This window comes from Larimichthys crocea, unplaced genomic scaffold (genome assembly GCF_000972845.2).
Source record: "Larimichthys crocea isolate SSNF unplaced genomic scaffold, L_crocea_2.0 scaffold468, whole genome shotgun sequence".
NCBI lineage: Eukaryota > Metazoa > Chordata > Actinopteri > Sciaenidae > Larimichthys > Larimichthys crocea.
Genome location: NW_020856111.1, coordinates 27,644 through 41,299, shown reverse-complemented (window position 1 = coordinate 41,299; position 13,656 = coordinate 27,644). Strand labels below are relative to the sequence as shown.

Below are 13,656 nucleotides of genomic sequence, written 5' to 3'. Positions count from 1 at the left end.
GGTGTGTTCATGTTTCAGGTGGAGGTGTGTGTGTTCATGTTTCAGGTGGAGGTGTGTGTGTTCATGTTTCAGGTGGAGGTGTGTGTGTTTGTTCATGTTTCAGGTGGAGGTGTGTGTGTTTGTTCATGTTTCAGGTGGAGGTGTATGTTCCCATCAGCTGAGTGTGTGTCTGGTGAAGAGGATCCAGGAGAAGGTGTGTGTCACACACACTTTACCTATCAGCTACAGGTACGACGATGACCTCACTCTCATGAATATTAATTAGGACAGGTGTGTGTATGTTACTTTGACCTCTGACCCCTCCTGACTCCGCCTCCAGGCTGGTGTCTGTCTCAGAGCTGACCTCACGGCAGCACCTGGCCTGTGTCAGCAACCTGTCCTGGAGCACCAATCAGCAGCGAGCATGGGCAAAAGAGGCGGAGCTATCTCTGCCGGGTTACCGTGCTCTGCCGCGGGTCAGCCTGCTCCTGATTGGCTGTCTGAGAGAGGGGCGGGACGGAGAGTGGAGGCTGACGGATGCCAGCGGCAGCGTCAGGTGTGAGGTAAGTGTGATGCGTTCAGGGTCTGACACCAGCAGCGTGCTGCGTTCAGGGTCTGACACGTGCAGCGTGCTGCGTTCAGGGTCTGACACGTGCATCGTGCTGCGTTCAGGGTCTGACACGTGCATCGTGCTGCGTTCAGGGTCTGACACCTGCAGCGTGCTGCGTTCAGGGTCTGACACCTGCAGCGTGCTGCGTTCAGGGTCTGACACCTGCAGCGTGATGCGTTCAGGGTCTGACACCTGCAGCGTGCTGCGTTCAGGGTCTGACACGTGCATCGTACTGCGTTCAGGGTCTGACACGTGCATCGTGATGCGTTCAGGGTCTGACACCTGCAGTGTGATGCGTTCAGGGTCTGAGTTCGTTTTATTGTTGTTAACTTAAAAATAATCTGTCTGTCTGTCTCCAGTGCCTGTCTCCCTCTCCTCAGTGGCAGAATCGTCCTGTCTTCCTCCCTCACTGGAACTACATCCCCCACAATGCCTCGGGGCAGGAACAGGAAGCCGGAGGCTACGTGGAGCTGATTGGTTCTCCTGTTCTGCTGTGTCCTGGTCCTGAGCCGGGATTGGCTGACAGTCCTGGAGGAGGGGCGGGGCTTAGTAGAGCCGTCGTAGTCAGAGAGGCTGCTCGTTTACTGCTCAACAGGTGAGTCACATGACTTCAGGTGTGTCAGAGCCTGTCTGTCTGACTGCCTGTCTGTCTCTCAGGACTCGTGGACAGCATGTGTCTGTCTGTCTGACTGCCTGTCTGTCTCTCAGGACTTGTGGACAGCGTGTGTCTGTCTGTCTGACTGCCTGTCTGTCTGACTGCCTGTCTGTCTCTCAGGACTCGTGGGCAGCGTGTGTCTGTCTGACTGACTGCCTGTCTGTCTCTCAGGACTCGTGGGCAGCGTGTGTCTGTCTGACTGACTGCCTGTCTGTCTGACTGCCTGTCTGTCTCTCAGGACTCGTGGACAGCGTGTGTCTGTCTGTCTGGCTGACTGCCTGTCTGTCTCTCAGGACTCGTGGACAGCGTGTGTCTGTCTGTGGACTTGTGGGTTCAGTGTGCCCTCTGCTGGTCGTGTCAGGAACAACGTTCTTCTGCTTCTCGCTGACTGACGGCTCTCACAGGTTACCTGTGCTCGTCAAGGTAACGTTCTCTGCGTGATGTCACTTCCTGCTTCATCCTCCAATCAGAAACATGAAAATTCAAAGTGATAGTCACCCTGTCTGTCTCTCCACCTGTCTCTCTCCACAGGACAGCAGCAGGTTGTGGTGGTCTCAGTGTGTGTGTGTTGGTCAGAGTGTGTCTGTGACGGCGTTGCGTGTGTGTGTTCTGCGAGGCTGGAGAGGAAACAACATCCTGTGTGTGACCGAGCGCTCTGAAATACACCCTGACTACACACACACTCACTACACACACACTGACTCGCAGTCGGACACACCCACACCGCTGATGATGTCACACGTTGATGAGTGCGAGTGTGAGGAGGCGGAGCCTGAGCAAGACACCGTCCAATCGGCTCTTAGGATGAAACGCTCCCAAGTCATCAGTTACCAGGTAACACAGAGAACACTGAGCTCCGATTGACTGTAGAATGCTACCCGATAAAGTTACCTGTGTGGTAAGCCCCGCCCCTCTCCTCTGATAGGGCACTGTGACCGAGGTGGTGAGTGAGGGGGCGGGGCTGTACGTGATTGACAGGAAGGTGGGACTGTGCCTGGCCTATCAGCCGACTCTGAGGAGGACAATGAGAGCAGGAGACTCTGTGGAGGTGAGTCACACAGGTGGAGGTGAGTCTCCACAGGTGATGGTGAGTCTCCACAGGTGGAGGTGAGTCACACTAACAGTTTTATTGACTCTTCTCTCTGCAGCTCCATCACGTCCACTTCCTGTACCGTCCCTGTCCTGACTTTTCTCCCAGCATGCTCTGCACCTGTCTGCGCTCCAGCATCAGGGTCACCGCCTTCAGCAGGGTGGAGCGGTCCTCACCTGACTCCAGCTGCCCCGGTGATGGAGTGTTACCACGGTTACTGCTGGAGAAGAACTTGGGTGTGTCTGAGTACCTGTGGACCTGTCACCTGAGCTCCCAGCTCGCCAACAGGTGAGGAACAGTAACCCCTAAAATACACAGCATGCAGGTCGGCTGCAGAACGACTGCGTACTCCGCCGTCCACCAACTCACACATGATCCGTTTGTGATGCGCTTAGCCATTCCGGAGCCTTTCCGCATGCAGTGTTTTAGGTTTTACAGAGCATATGGAAATTTCCACATTTTGTTATGTTACAGCCTCATTCCAAAATGGATTAAATTTATTTTTTTCCTCAAAATTCGACACATAATACCCCATAATGACTAGTTTGTTCCAGATTTTTGCAAATATATTAAACATAAAAAATGAAGAAATCACTTGTACATAAGTATTCACAGCCTTTGTGATCAAGCTCAAAATTGAGCTCAGGTGCATCCTGTTTCCACTGAATATCCTTGAGATGTTTCTACATCTTACAGCATCATGCTGTGCAGAGGTTTTAACTGCAGGAACTGGGAGACTAGTCAGGGGGAGTCATTGAGGGAAAGATGAATGCAGCAATGTACAGAGACATCCTGGAAGAAAACCTGCTCCAGAGCGCTCGACCTCAGACTGGAGCGACGCTTCATCTTTCAACAGGACAACGACCCTAAGCACACAGCCAAGATGTCGAAGGAGTGGCTTCAGGACAACTCTGTGAATGTCCTAGAGTGACCCAGCCAGAGCCCAGACATTGAACATCTCTGGAGGAATCTGAAAATGGCTGTGCACCGACGCTCCCCATCCAACCTGATGGAGCTCGAGAGGTTCTGTAAAGAGGAATGGGGGAAACTGGCCAAAGATGGGTGTGCAAGCTTGTGGCTTCATATTCCAAAAGGCCTGAGGCTGTAATTGCTGCCAAAGGTGCCACATCAAAGTAAAGGCTGTGAATATTTATGTACATATTATATTTTTGTGCTTTATTTCTAATAAATTTGCAAAAATAAAAAAAAACTATTCATGTCGTCATTATGGGGTATCGTGTGTAGAATTTTAAGGAAAAAAATGATTTTAATCCATTTCAGAATAACAATGTGGAAAACATGAAACGCTGTGAATACTTTCCTTATGCACTATACCTGCAAATTCAGATGAGGACTAACAAACCTTACAAACCTGTCTGTCTCTCTACCTGTATGTCTGTCTCTCTTTGCCTGTCTCTGTCTGTCTGTCTGTCTCCAGTCTGGTTCCCAGTGTGTTGAAGCAGCAGTGTGTATGTGTGTTGTCCTGGACATTGATGGAACGTGTGTGGAAAGGACGAGGAGGACAGAGAGGATGGAGGGACATCTATTCAGAGATGTTGGACGAGCCTCACACCTGTCCTCTGACACAGGTAGACACCTTTCACCTGTCTCTTTAGTACAGTGTCTCTGTGTCTCTACAGTACAGTGTCTCTACGGTACAGTGTCTCTGTGTCTCTACAGTACAGTGTCTCTGTGTCTATACGGTACAGTGTCTCTGTGTCTCTACGGTACAGTGTCCCTGTGTCTCTAAACTACAGTGTCTCTGTGTCTCTACAGTACAGTGTCTCTGTGTCTCTACAGTACAGTGTCTCTACAGTACAGTGTTGACTCTGCAGTGTCTCTACAGTACAGTGTCTCTGTGTCTCTACAGTACAGTGTCTCTACAGTACAGTGTCTCTGTGTCTCTACAGTACTGTGTCTCTACAGTACAGTGTCTCTACAGTACAGTGTTGACTCTGCAGTGTCTCTACAGTACAGTGTCTCTGTGTCTCTACAGTACAGTGTCTCTACAGTACAGTGTCTCTGTGTCTCTACGGTACAGTGTCTCTACAGTATAGTGTCTCTGTGTCTCTACGGTACAGTGTCTCTACAGTACAGTGTCTCTGTGTCTCTACGGTACAGTGTCTCTACAGTACAGTGTCTCTGTGTCTCTACGGTACAGTGTCTCTACAGTACAGTGTCTCTGTGTCTCTACGGTACAGTGTCTCTACAGTACAGTGTCTCTGTGTCTCTACGGTACAGTGTCTCTACAGTACAGTGTCTCTGTGTCTCTACGGTACAGTGTCTCTACAGTACAGTGTCTCTGTGTCTCTACGGTACAGTGTCTCTACAGTACAGTGTCTCTGTGTCTCTACAGTACAGTGTCTCTACAGTACAGTGTCTCTGTGTCTCTACGGTACAGTGTCTCTACAGTACAGTGTCTCTGTGTCTCTACGGTACAGTGTCTCTACAGTACAGTGTCTCTGTGTCTCTACGGTACAGTGTCTCTACAGTACAGTGTCTCTGTGTCTCTACGGTACAGTGTCTCTACAGTACAGTGTCTCTGTGTCTCTACGGTACAGTGTCTCTACAGTACAGTGTCTCTGTGTCTCTACGGTACAGTGTCTCTACAGTACAGTGTCTCTGTGTCTCTACGGTACAGTGTCTCTACAGTACAGTGTCTCTGTGTCTCTACGGTACAGTGTCTCTACAGTACAGTGTCTCTGTGTCTCTACGGTACAGTGTCTCTACAGTACAGTGTCTCTGTGTCTCTACGGTACAGTGTCTCTACAGTACAGTGTCTCTGTGTCTCTACGGTACAGTGTCTCTACAGTACAGTGTCTCTGTGTCTCTACGGTACAGTGTCTCTACAGTACAGTGTCTCTGTGTCTCTACGGTACAGTGTCTCTACAGTACAGTGTCTCTGTGTCTCTACGGTACAGTGTCTCTACAGTACAGTGTCTCTGTGTCTCTACAGTACAGTGTCTCTACAGTACAGTGTCTCTGTGTCTCTACAGTACAGTGTCTCTACAGTACAGTGTCTCTGTGTCTCTACGGTACAGTGTCTCTACAGTACAGTGTCTCTGTGTCTCTACGGTACAGTGTCTCTACAGTACAGTGTCTCTGTGTCTCTACAGTACAGTGTCTCTACAGTACAGTGTCTCTGTGTCTCTACAGTACAGTGTCTCTACAGTACAGTGTTGACTCTTCAGTGTCTCTACAGTACAGTGTCTCTGTGTCTCTACAGTACAGTGTCTCTACAGTACAGTGTTGACTCTGCAGTGTCTCTACAGTACAGTGTCTCTGTGTCTCTACAGTACAGTGTCTCTGTGTCTCTACAGTACAGTGTCTCTACAGTACAGTGTTGACTCTACAGTGTCTCTACAGTACAGTGTCTCTACAGTACAGTGTTGACTCTGCAGTGTCTCTACAGTACAGTGTCTCTGTCTCTACAGTACAGTGTTGACTCTACGGTGTCTCTACAGTACAGTGTATCTACAGTACAGTGTTGACTCTGCAGTGTCTTTACAGTACAGTGTCTCTGTCTCTACAGTACAGTGTCTCTGTCTCTGCAGTACAGTGTTGACTCTACAGTGTCTCTACAGTACAGTGTCTCTGTGTCTCTACAGTACAGTGTCTCTGTGTCTCTGTAGTACAGTGTTGACTCTGCAGTGTCTCTACAGTACAGTGTCTCTGTGTCTCTACAGTACAGTGTTGACTCTACAGTCCATCAGTACATCAGTGTATCAGACCTCACTCAGTCTCTGCAGTCAGACTGCTGGTCTTCGGTCTCTCTGACCTCTCTGTTGCCTCCTGGTGGATCCAGTCTGACCAGATCTCAAATCAATGCTGCACTGGCCTGGTCCTGCAGGACTGTCACGTCTGACCCCCAGAACAACCACCAGACTGGAGACAGACTCAGGTAAACTCTGACCTCACAGATAATCATTAACATTTACGATCAGTCAGGTGAAAGGTTCATTTGCCCTCTGTGTCGTCTGACAGGCAGCGCCCCCTGCTGCTGGTTGGCGTGTTGGAGCTTCCATCACAGACGTCTGAACAAACTCTGCAGCTGAGAGACGGCACCGGAGCCGTGGCCTGTGTTGTCACGGAAACCAGCGAGGGGGAGGAGGGAGGTCAGAGGGCGGCCTTCAACACCGCCTGGATCGGTATCTGACACACACACACACACACACACACACACACACACACACACACACACACACACACACACACAGACAGGTCAAACGACACCTCACAGCCTGAACATTGCACATTGTGTATGTGTGTGTGTGTGTGTTGCAGGTTGTCTGGTGTGTGTCCAGCAGTTCACCATGGTAACAGAGAGATTCATCCAATCAGATTTCCCCTCGTACCAACACCTGGACCAGGACAAGTACATCACACACAAACACTGCAGGTACACACACACACACACACACACACACATACATACATACACACACATACACACACACACACACACACACACACACACACATACATACATACATACATACATACATACATACATACATACATACATACATACATACATACATACATACATACATGTTTTAATGTGTGTGTGTGTGTGTGTGTGTGTGTGTGTGTGTGTGTCTGACAGAGTCTACCTGCAGTTTTCTCTGGACCACCTCCACATCCTGAGTCCATCTGTTGCCATGGTTACACACCTGCGGCAGAAGAGGGAGGAGTCAGCAGGTGGTGCCACAGGTTCAAAACGGACGTTGGAAGAAGTGGAAACTGAGGGAGGTCAGACTGCAGGGAAGAAGAGAAGAAGAGAGGAAGGACCAGACTCCTCCCACTCTGACTCCTCTGTTGCCATGACCACCGGCACTGTGGGTGGCGACTCCCGGCCCTGTGTCTCCATGGTGATAAGGGTGGAGAAGAAAGAGGGCGTGGCCTGGAGGAACACTGGGGCATGGTTAAATGAAGGCGAGGCGGGGCTGACACTGTGCTTCTCTGTAAGAGCTGCTGTGATTGGTCCGGTGGTCAGCTGGGGGCGGGACCCAAAGAACAGACCAATGACAGAGAGAGAGACGGAGACCGAGAGAGAGGACAAGGTGAGAAATATGGTGCGGTCGAATAGTCAGATTTGCTCAGGAAGCTTCCTCACTGAGTGAAATGACCCGGAAGTGTTAACGTGTCCGTCATGATGAGAGCTGATCCTGTGACTGTGAAGGAAAGGAGCTTCAATGCTTCCTGTGTCACCTCCTTTAGGACACATGGAGCGTCCTTTAGGAAAGGAAAGGAGGAGACAGCTGCAGAGAGAGCGTGTGGACATGAACATACGTGTTGAGTCCAAACTGTTTGGAACTGTGCCATCCAGCGTCCTGCAGATCCTCATCACCTCTCCTTCACGTCTGTCCTCATCACCTCTCCTTCACGTCTGTCCTCATCTCCTCTCCTTCACGTCTGTCCTCATCTCCTCTCCTTCACGTCTGTCCTCATCACCTCTCCTTCACATCTGTCCTCATCTCCTCTCCTTCACATCTGTCCTCATCGCCTCTCCTTCACATCTGTCCTCATCTCCTCTCCTTCACATCTGTCCTCATCACCTCTCCTTCACATCTGTCCTCATCTCCTCTCCTTCACATCTGTCCTCATCACCTCTCCTTCACATCTGTCCTCATCTCCTCTCCTTCACATCTGTCCTCATCACCTCTCCTTCTCATCTCCTCTCCTTCACGTCTGTCCTCATCACCTCTCCTTCACATCTGTCCTCATCACCTCTCCTTCACATTTGTCCTCATGTCCTCATCGCCTCTCCTTCACATCTGTCCTCATCTCCTCTCCTTCACGTCTGTCCTCATGACTTCGTGATGTTTTCCGTCAAGGTCAAGGAAAAGTGGTTAGGAAAAGACTTGGGAGCTAATTTTTTGACTATTCGACCGTACCGATAGAAACACACATCATTACCTGACACATCCCATAATGCACCTGTGTGTCACCTGGTTACCTGTCCTCAGGTGGTCCTGGTGTTCTCAGGTGTGTCGGCTCGCTGGTCTCCTCTCCTCCATCCTGGATCTTTCTACAGACTCATCACTGCCGACACACAGGTAAATACACCACCTGTAATGATGTCACTGGGGGCGGGGCTGGTGGCTCCTCTCACCTGTAGCTCCTGGTTCAGCTACTGCAGATGATTGGCTGTGAAGAGGAGAGTCTGTGAGAGCCAATCAGAACACAGAGTGCTCCTTACATCATCATTCTACGTCAGAACTACAGAGTGCTGCAGTGATGATGTCATTTTGTAGTCCAACCAGGAAGTCAACAAGGCTTTCCTCTGTCCTGACAGCTGATTGGTCTGTGTATCTGTCCATCAGGATCCCACTAATTTGATTGGCTGTGGTGTTTCTGGGCAGGGTGGGGTGGAGCTCCACACTGTCTCCACCCTTCAGGTCCGACCTGATTGGAGGTTCCACACTTTGACACGCCCACTGCTACTGCACACCTACAGACAGGTAACACACACACACCTACAGACAGGTAACACACACACATGCAGACAGGTAACACACACACACACACAGACACCTACAGACAGGTAACACACACACACATACAGACAGGTAACACACACACACATGCAGACAGGTAACACACACAGACACACACACACGTACACACATACAGACAGGTAACACACACACACACACATACAGACAGGTAACACACACACACACACACACACACACACACACACACATACAGACAGGTAACACACACACACACACACACAGGTAACACACACACACCTACAGACAGGTAACACACACACACCTACAGACAGGTAACAGACACGCACACCTACAGACAGGTAACAGACACACACACACCTACAGACAGGTAACACACACACACACCTACAGACAGGTAACACACACACACACACCTATAGACAGTTAACACACACACACCTACAGACAGTTAACACACACACACACCTACAGACAGGTAACACACACACACACACCTACAGACAGGTAACACACACACGCCTACAGACAGGTAACACACACACACACCTACAGACAGGTAACACACACACACACACCTACAGACAGGTAACACACACACCTACAGACAGGTAACAGACACACACGCCTACAGACAATCGAATGAATCGACCCGTTTGTGACTAAAGACATTTTTTCTGTTTGCTCAACGCGACACTTTGTCCTCAGGCTCTCTCACCAACACTCCTGTCTGTCTCTGAACTCTGGGACTGCAGGTAAACTGATCACTGATCATTGATTATTGATTTTGCTTCTCTGATTGATCGGCAGCATTCACAGGTGTGTGTGTGTGTGTGTGTGTGTGTGTGTAGGTCAGAGTTGGTGTGTTTTCAGGCTCTGGTGTCTGACAGGATCAATCTGAACGACAGGACGAGTGATTCTACAGGCGCACACACAGGTACACACACACATACTCAGGTACACACATACTCAGGTATACACACACACTCAGGTATACACACACAGGTACACACACACACACATACTCAGGTATACACACACACAGGTACACACACATGCACATACTCAGGTATACACACACACACACAGGTACACACATACTCGGGTATACACACTCACAGGTACACACATACTCAGGTATACACACACACAGGTACACACACATACACATACTCAGGTATACACACACAGGTACACACACATGCACATACTCAGGTATACACACACACACACACACAGGTACACACATACTCGGGTATACACACACGCAGGTACACACTGGACTCTTTGACTTTCTGTGGATCCAAACTGTTTCCTGTTTCACATTAAAAGCCTTACACTGTGAAGCAGCTTTTATTGTGAAGGTTTACAGGGACATGAGATGTGTTTAAAATGAAGTTAGCATAGCTTAGCTTCAAATGAAAACAGGTGTGTGTGCTGCAGGTGTGCGGCTCACAGTGTGTGACCAAACTGGGAGAAGTCTTCAGGTGTACCTGGACTTGAGTCACACCCCCTACCCACCTGGCCTGTTGCCAGGCAACACACTGCTGCTGTCTGATTTCCAGAGGAGGCTGTCCAGGTAACACACACACACACACACAAACACACACACACACACACACACACACACAGTAATGTAAATCTTAATTACAAATGTGTGTGTGTGTGTTTCAGGACAGGAAGTGTGTACTGCAGTTATTTACCTGTCAGCTCCATAACTGTCATCTCACTTGGAGATACGAGGTAACTGATGAACAACATGAGTCGTATATTTATGTCGTTATTGACTGATTGACTGATTATTGGTTGATTGATTGATGATTGGTTGATTGATTGATTGACTGACTGACTGATTATTGGTTGATTGATGATTGGTTGATTGATAATTGGTTGATTGATGTTTATGTTTCGTTCGTCAGTGCTGTTCGGCCTCCTGCTCCCATGATGCATCTGGGTCTGTGGGCAGTGAGCAGGGAGCAGAGGTGCATTGTGGGTCAGGTCAAAGGTCATGTGGTGTGTTTCCTGTTCCTGCAACTGCAGTGGAGCTGCTCGCTGTGTGGGAGTCTCTACATGGTCCTCGTGATTTCAACATCCATCTAGGCAAGCTTACGCCACAGACTTGTCTATCCCTACATCAACTCAATGTCTGACATGCAAAACTAGTCAGTATTTGTACTCTCCCCCAACTCACAAAAATGGCATCATCTGGGATCTGTCCTTTACCAAAAACTGGCAAAAATGATGACAAATGGTCACAACCATTACAACCTCATACCTCGGACCACTTCGTCTTCATCCACTTCATCACGGTTTCCCTCCCAGAACTACCTACCACCCCTCAACCAATGACCACCTCTCGACGCAATCTCCGCAACTTGTCTGCCACCCACTTCGCTCAATCGTCCGCTACTAGGCCCTTTCCCCCTCCCCAGTTTTCCCGCTGATGTCAATGCAGCCGCAGAATCTCTCAGTTCCACACTAACCGCATGCCTAGATTCCCTGTGCCCTCTCTAAGAAAACCAGCACGCTCCATCAGCCCCGCCCATGGTTGACTGATGCCATCGCTCGTCTCACGTACAGCACTCAGAGCTGCAGAACGGAAATGGCACAAATCCAAAACCACGTGACCGAGAAAGCTTCCAATCTCTCCTAGCGTCATTCTCTTCACGTGTCCACAGACTGTAAAATGGACTATTACAACAAGAAAATCAGCAGCACAACTGACACAACGGAAATCTTTCTCCGCCTTCAAATCGCGGCTCAATCCTCCCCCACCCACACCTGCCACCAACCTCACTGCTGACAGCTTTGCCTCCTTCTTCAAGACAAGGTGGGCGATAATCAGCAAACATTTTGTGGATCCCCCCTGTCACAACCTGCTACTCCCCAGAGACAACAGCGCAACTCTCTCCTCGTTCACCCCTCTCTCAAGAAGACGAGGTACCAAACTGATCATTAACAACCCACCACCACCTGCCCGCTGACCCCATCCCTCTAAACTCCTAGCAGATATCGCTCCTACAGTAGTCATCCGATCACATCCGTGATTAATGCGCTCACTGTCCTCAGGCGTAGTTTCCAGCGGCCTTCAAACAAGCCAGAGTTACGCCATTTACTAAAAAAGACTACTAAAAGCTTAAACCCCGCCGCCTCGGTTGAAAATTATCGGCCGGTGTCACTGCTTCCTTCCTCTCGAAAACCATTGAGAGGGCGGTCCTCTAAACAAATCACTGACTTCCTCACCCACACCACCTACTTGACCCAAATCAATCGGTTTCAGAAGTGGCCACTCCACCAAACAGCCTTACCATCTGTCTCAAGCGCCTTAAAAACAGCCAAGTAACGAGGGCAACATCTGTACCCATCCTTCTCGACTATCGGCTGCCTTCGATACAGTCAATCACGACATACTCCTAACCCACACCGCTAACATGGGCATTACAAGGCTCTGCCCACTCCTGTCGCAGGGTCCTACCTCGCTGGACGCTCCTTTAAAATGTGTCTCGGCAAGGTCGTCTGTCCTCGACTGCATACCCTCTCACCACGGTGGCCGCAGGGGTCGTTGCTGGGTCCCCTTCTGTTTGCCTCTACACCACCTCGCTGTCCCATGTTACCGCTCACAACGGCTTCTCCTACACTGCCGATGCCGATGACACACAGCTATAAAATACCTGTCTTCCAGCCGGACGACACCACGGTCTCCGCACGCATCTCCCGCCTGTCCTCTGATCCGTCAACTTGGATGAAAGACCACAATCTCCCTTAATCGTGTCAAAAAACCGAACTCCTGGTCATCCCTGCCCATGAGTCAACTCTCCATGACATTCAACCTGAAAATGGTACTGGCACCATTACCCCTAACCATGCTGCTAAAACCTGGGCGTGGTACTAGATGATCGGCTTTCTCTCTCTGAACAAATTTTCCGAAGCGAGGTCATGTCGCGATGCATTGTAACAATATTAGAAAAATCAGACCGTACCGACCAATATGCCGCCAGCTCCTGATTCAGGCTACAGTCGCTCCCCGCCTCGATACTGCAACTCGCTCTTGGCTGGCCTAACCTGCTTGCGCGATCAAACCTTTGCAAATGGTCCAGAATGCCCAGCGCGACTGGTTTTCATCAACCTAAAAGGTCACATGTCACCCCACTCTTCAGCGAACACTGCACTGGCGGCCTGTACGTGCCAGAACTAAACACAAAGCTCTGACGCTAGCCACAAAAACCATCTCAGGATCTGCCCCTGCCTATCTCAGCGCCTTACTAAAGGCTCACGTCCCGACCAGGGCGTTACGCTCCGCTCATACAAACCGTCTAGTTTGTACCTCGCCTCTCGAAAGCAAGGTTCTCTAAACTCTTCTCTGTGGTCGTCCCCAAATTGGTGGAATGACCAACGGCTACTAGAACAGCAACATCCCTTTCTACCTTAAAAAACTTGTTAAAAAACTTTGTTTCCAGAATGCTTCCCTGCCTAACAAACTAACAAAACAACAACTATCTGTGTCCTTTACACCTTTCCAGCTTATGTCCTGCTCTGTAAAGTCGCTTTGGATAAAGCGTCTGCTAAATGCAATGTAATGTAATGTAATGTAGAACCAGGTGAAGTAGAATATAGAACCAGGCGAAGTAGAACACAGAACCAGGTGAAGTAGAACACAGAACCAGGTGGAGTAGAACATAGAACCAGGTGAAGTAGAATAAGAACCAGGCGAAGTAGAACACAGAACACAGGTGAACTAGAATATAGAACCAGGTGAAGTGAACTGAACCAGGCGAAGTAGACCACAGAACCAGGTGAAGTAGAACATAGAACCAGGTGGATAGCAGTCACCTGTATGTAAGAC

The 13,656-nt window shown here is 49.5% G+C and overlaps 1 protein-coding gene across 1 annotated transcript in view; it reads left to right on the top strand.

Moving 5' to 3' along the window:
- Nucleotides 1-13,656, top strand: part of ctc1 (CTS telomere maintenance complex component 1) — a 31,793-nt gene that overhangs the window by 8,190 nt on the left and 9,947 nt on the right. Inside the window, exons 3-21 of the mRNA XM_027276608.1 lie at nt 104-228; nt 320-542; nt 949-1,184; nt 1,538-1,667; nt 1,776-2,078; nt 2,170-2,292; nt 2,393-2,622; nt 3,773-3,923; nt 6,021-6,235; nt 6,319-6,482; nt 6,619-6,733; nt 6,941-7,397; nt 8,304-8,393; nt 8,661-8,798; nt 9,522-9,568; nt 9,665-9,750; nt 10,257-10,392; nt 10,488-10,556; nt 10,733-10,886. Of these exons, the coding sequence (XP_027132409.1) occupies nt 104-228; nt 320-542; nt 949-1,184; nt 1,538-1,667; nt 1,776-2,078; nt 2,170-2,292; nt 2,393-2,622; nt 3,773-3,923; nt 6,021-6,235; nt 6,319-6,482; nt 6,619-6,733; nt 6,941-7,397; nt 8,304-8,393; nt 8,661-8,798; nt 9,522-9,568; nt 9,665-9,750; nt 10,257-10,392; nt 10,488-10,556; nt 10,733-10,886 (3,192 nt within the window). The remainder of the gene's footprint in view (nt 1-103; nt 229-319; nt 543-948; nt 1,185-1,537; nt 1,668-1,775; nt 2,079-2,169; nt 2,293-2,392; nt 2,623-3,772; nt 3,924-6,020; nt 6,236-6,318; nt 6,483-6,618; nt 6,734-6,940; nt 7,398-8,303; nt 8,394-8,660; nt 8,799-9,521; nt 9,569-9,664; nt 9,751-10,256; nt 10,393-10,487; nt 10,557-10,732; nt 10,887-13,656) is intronic.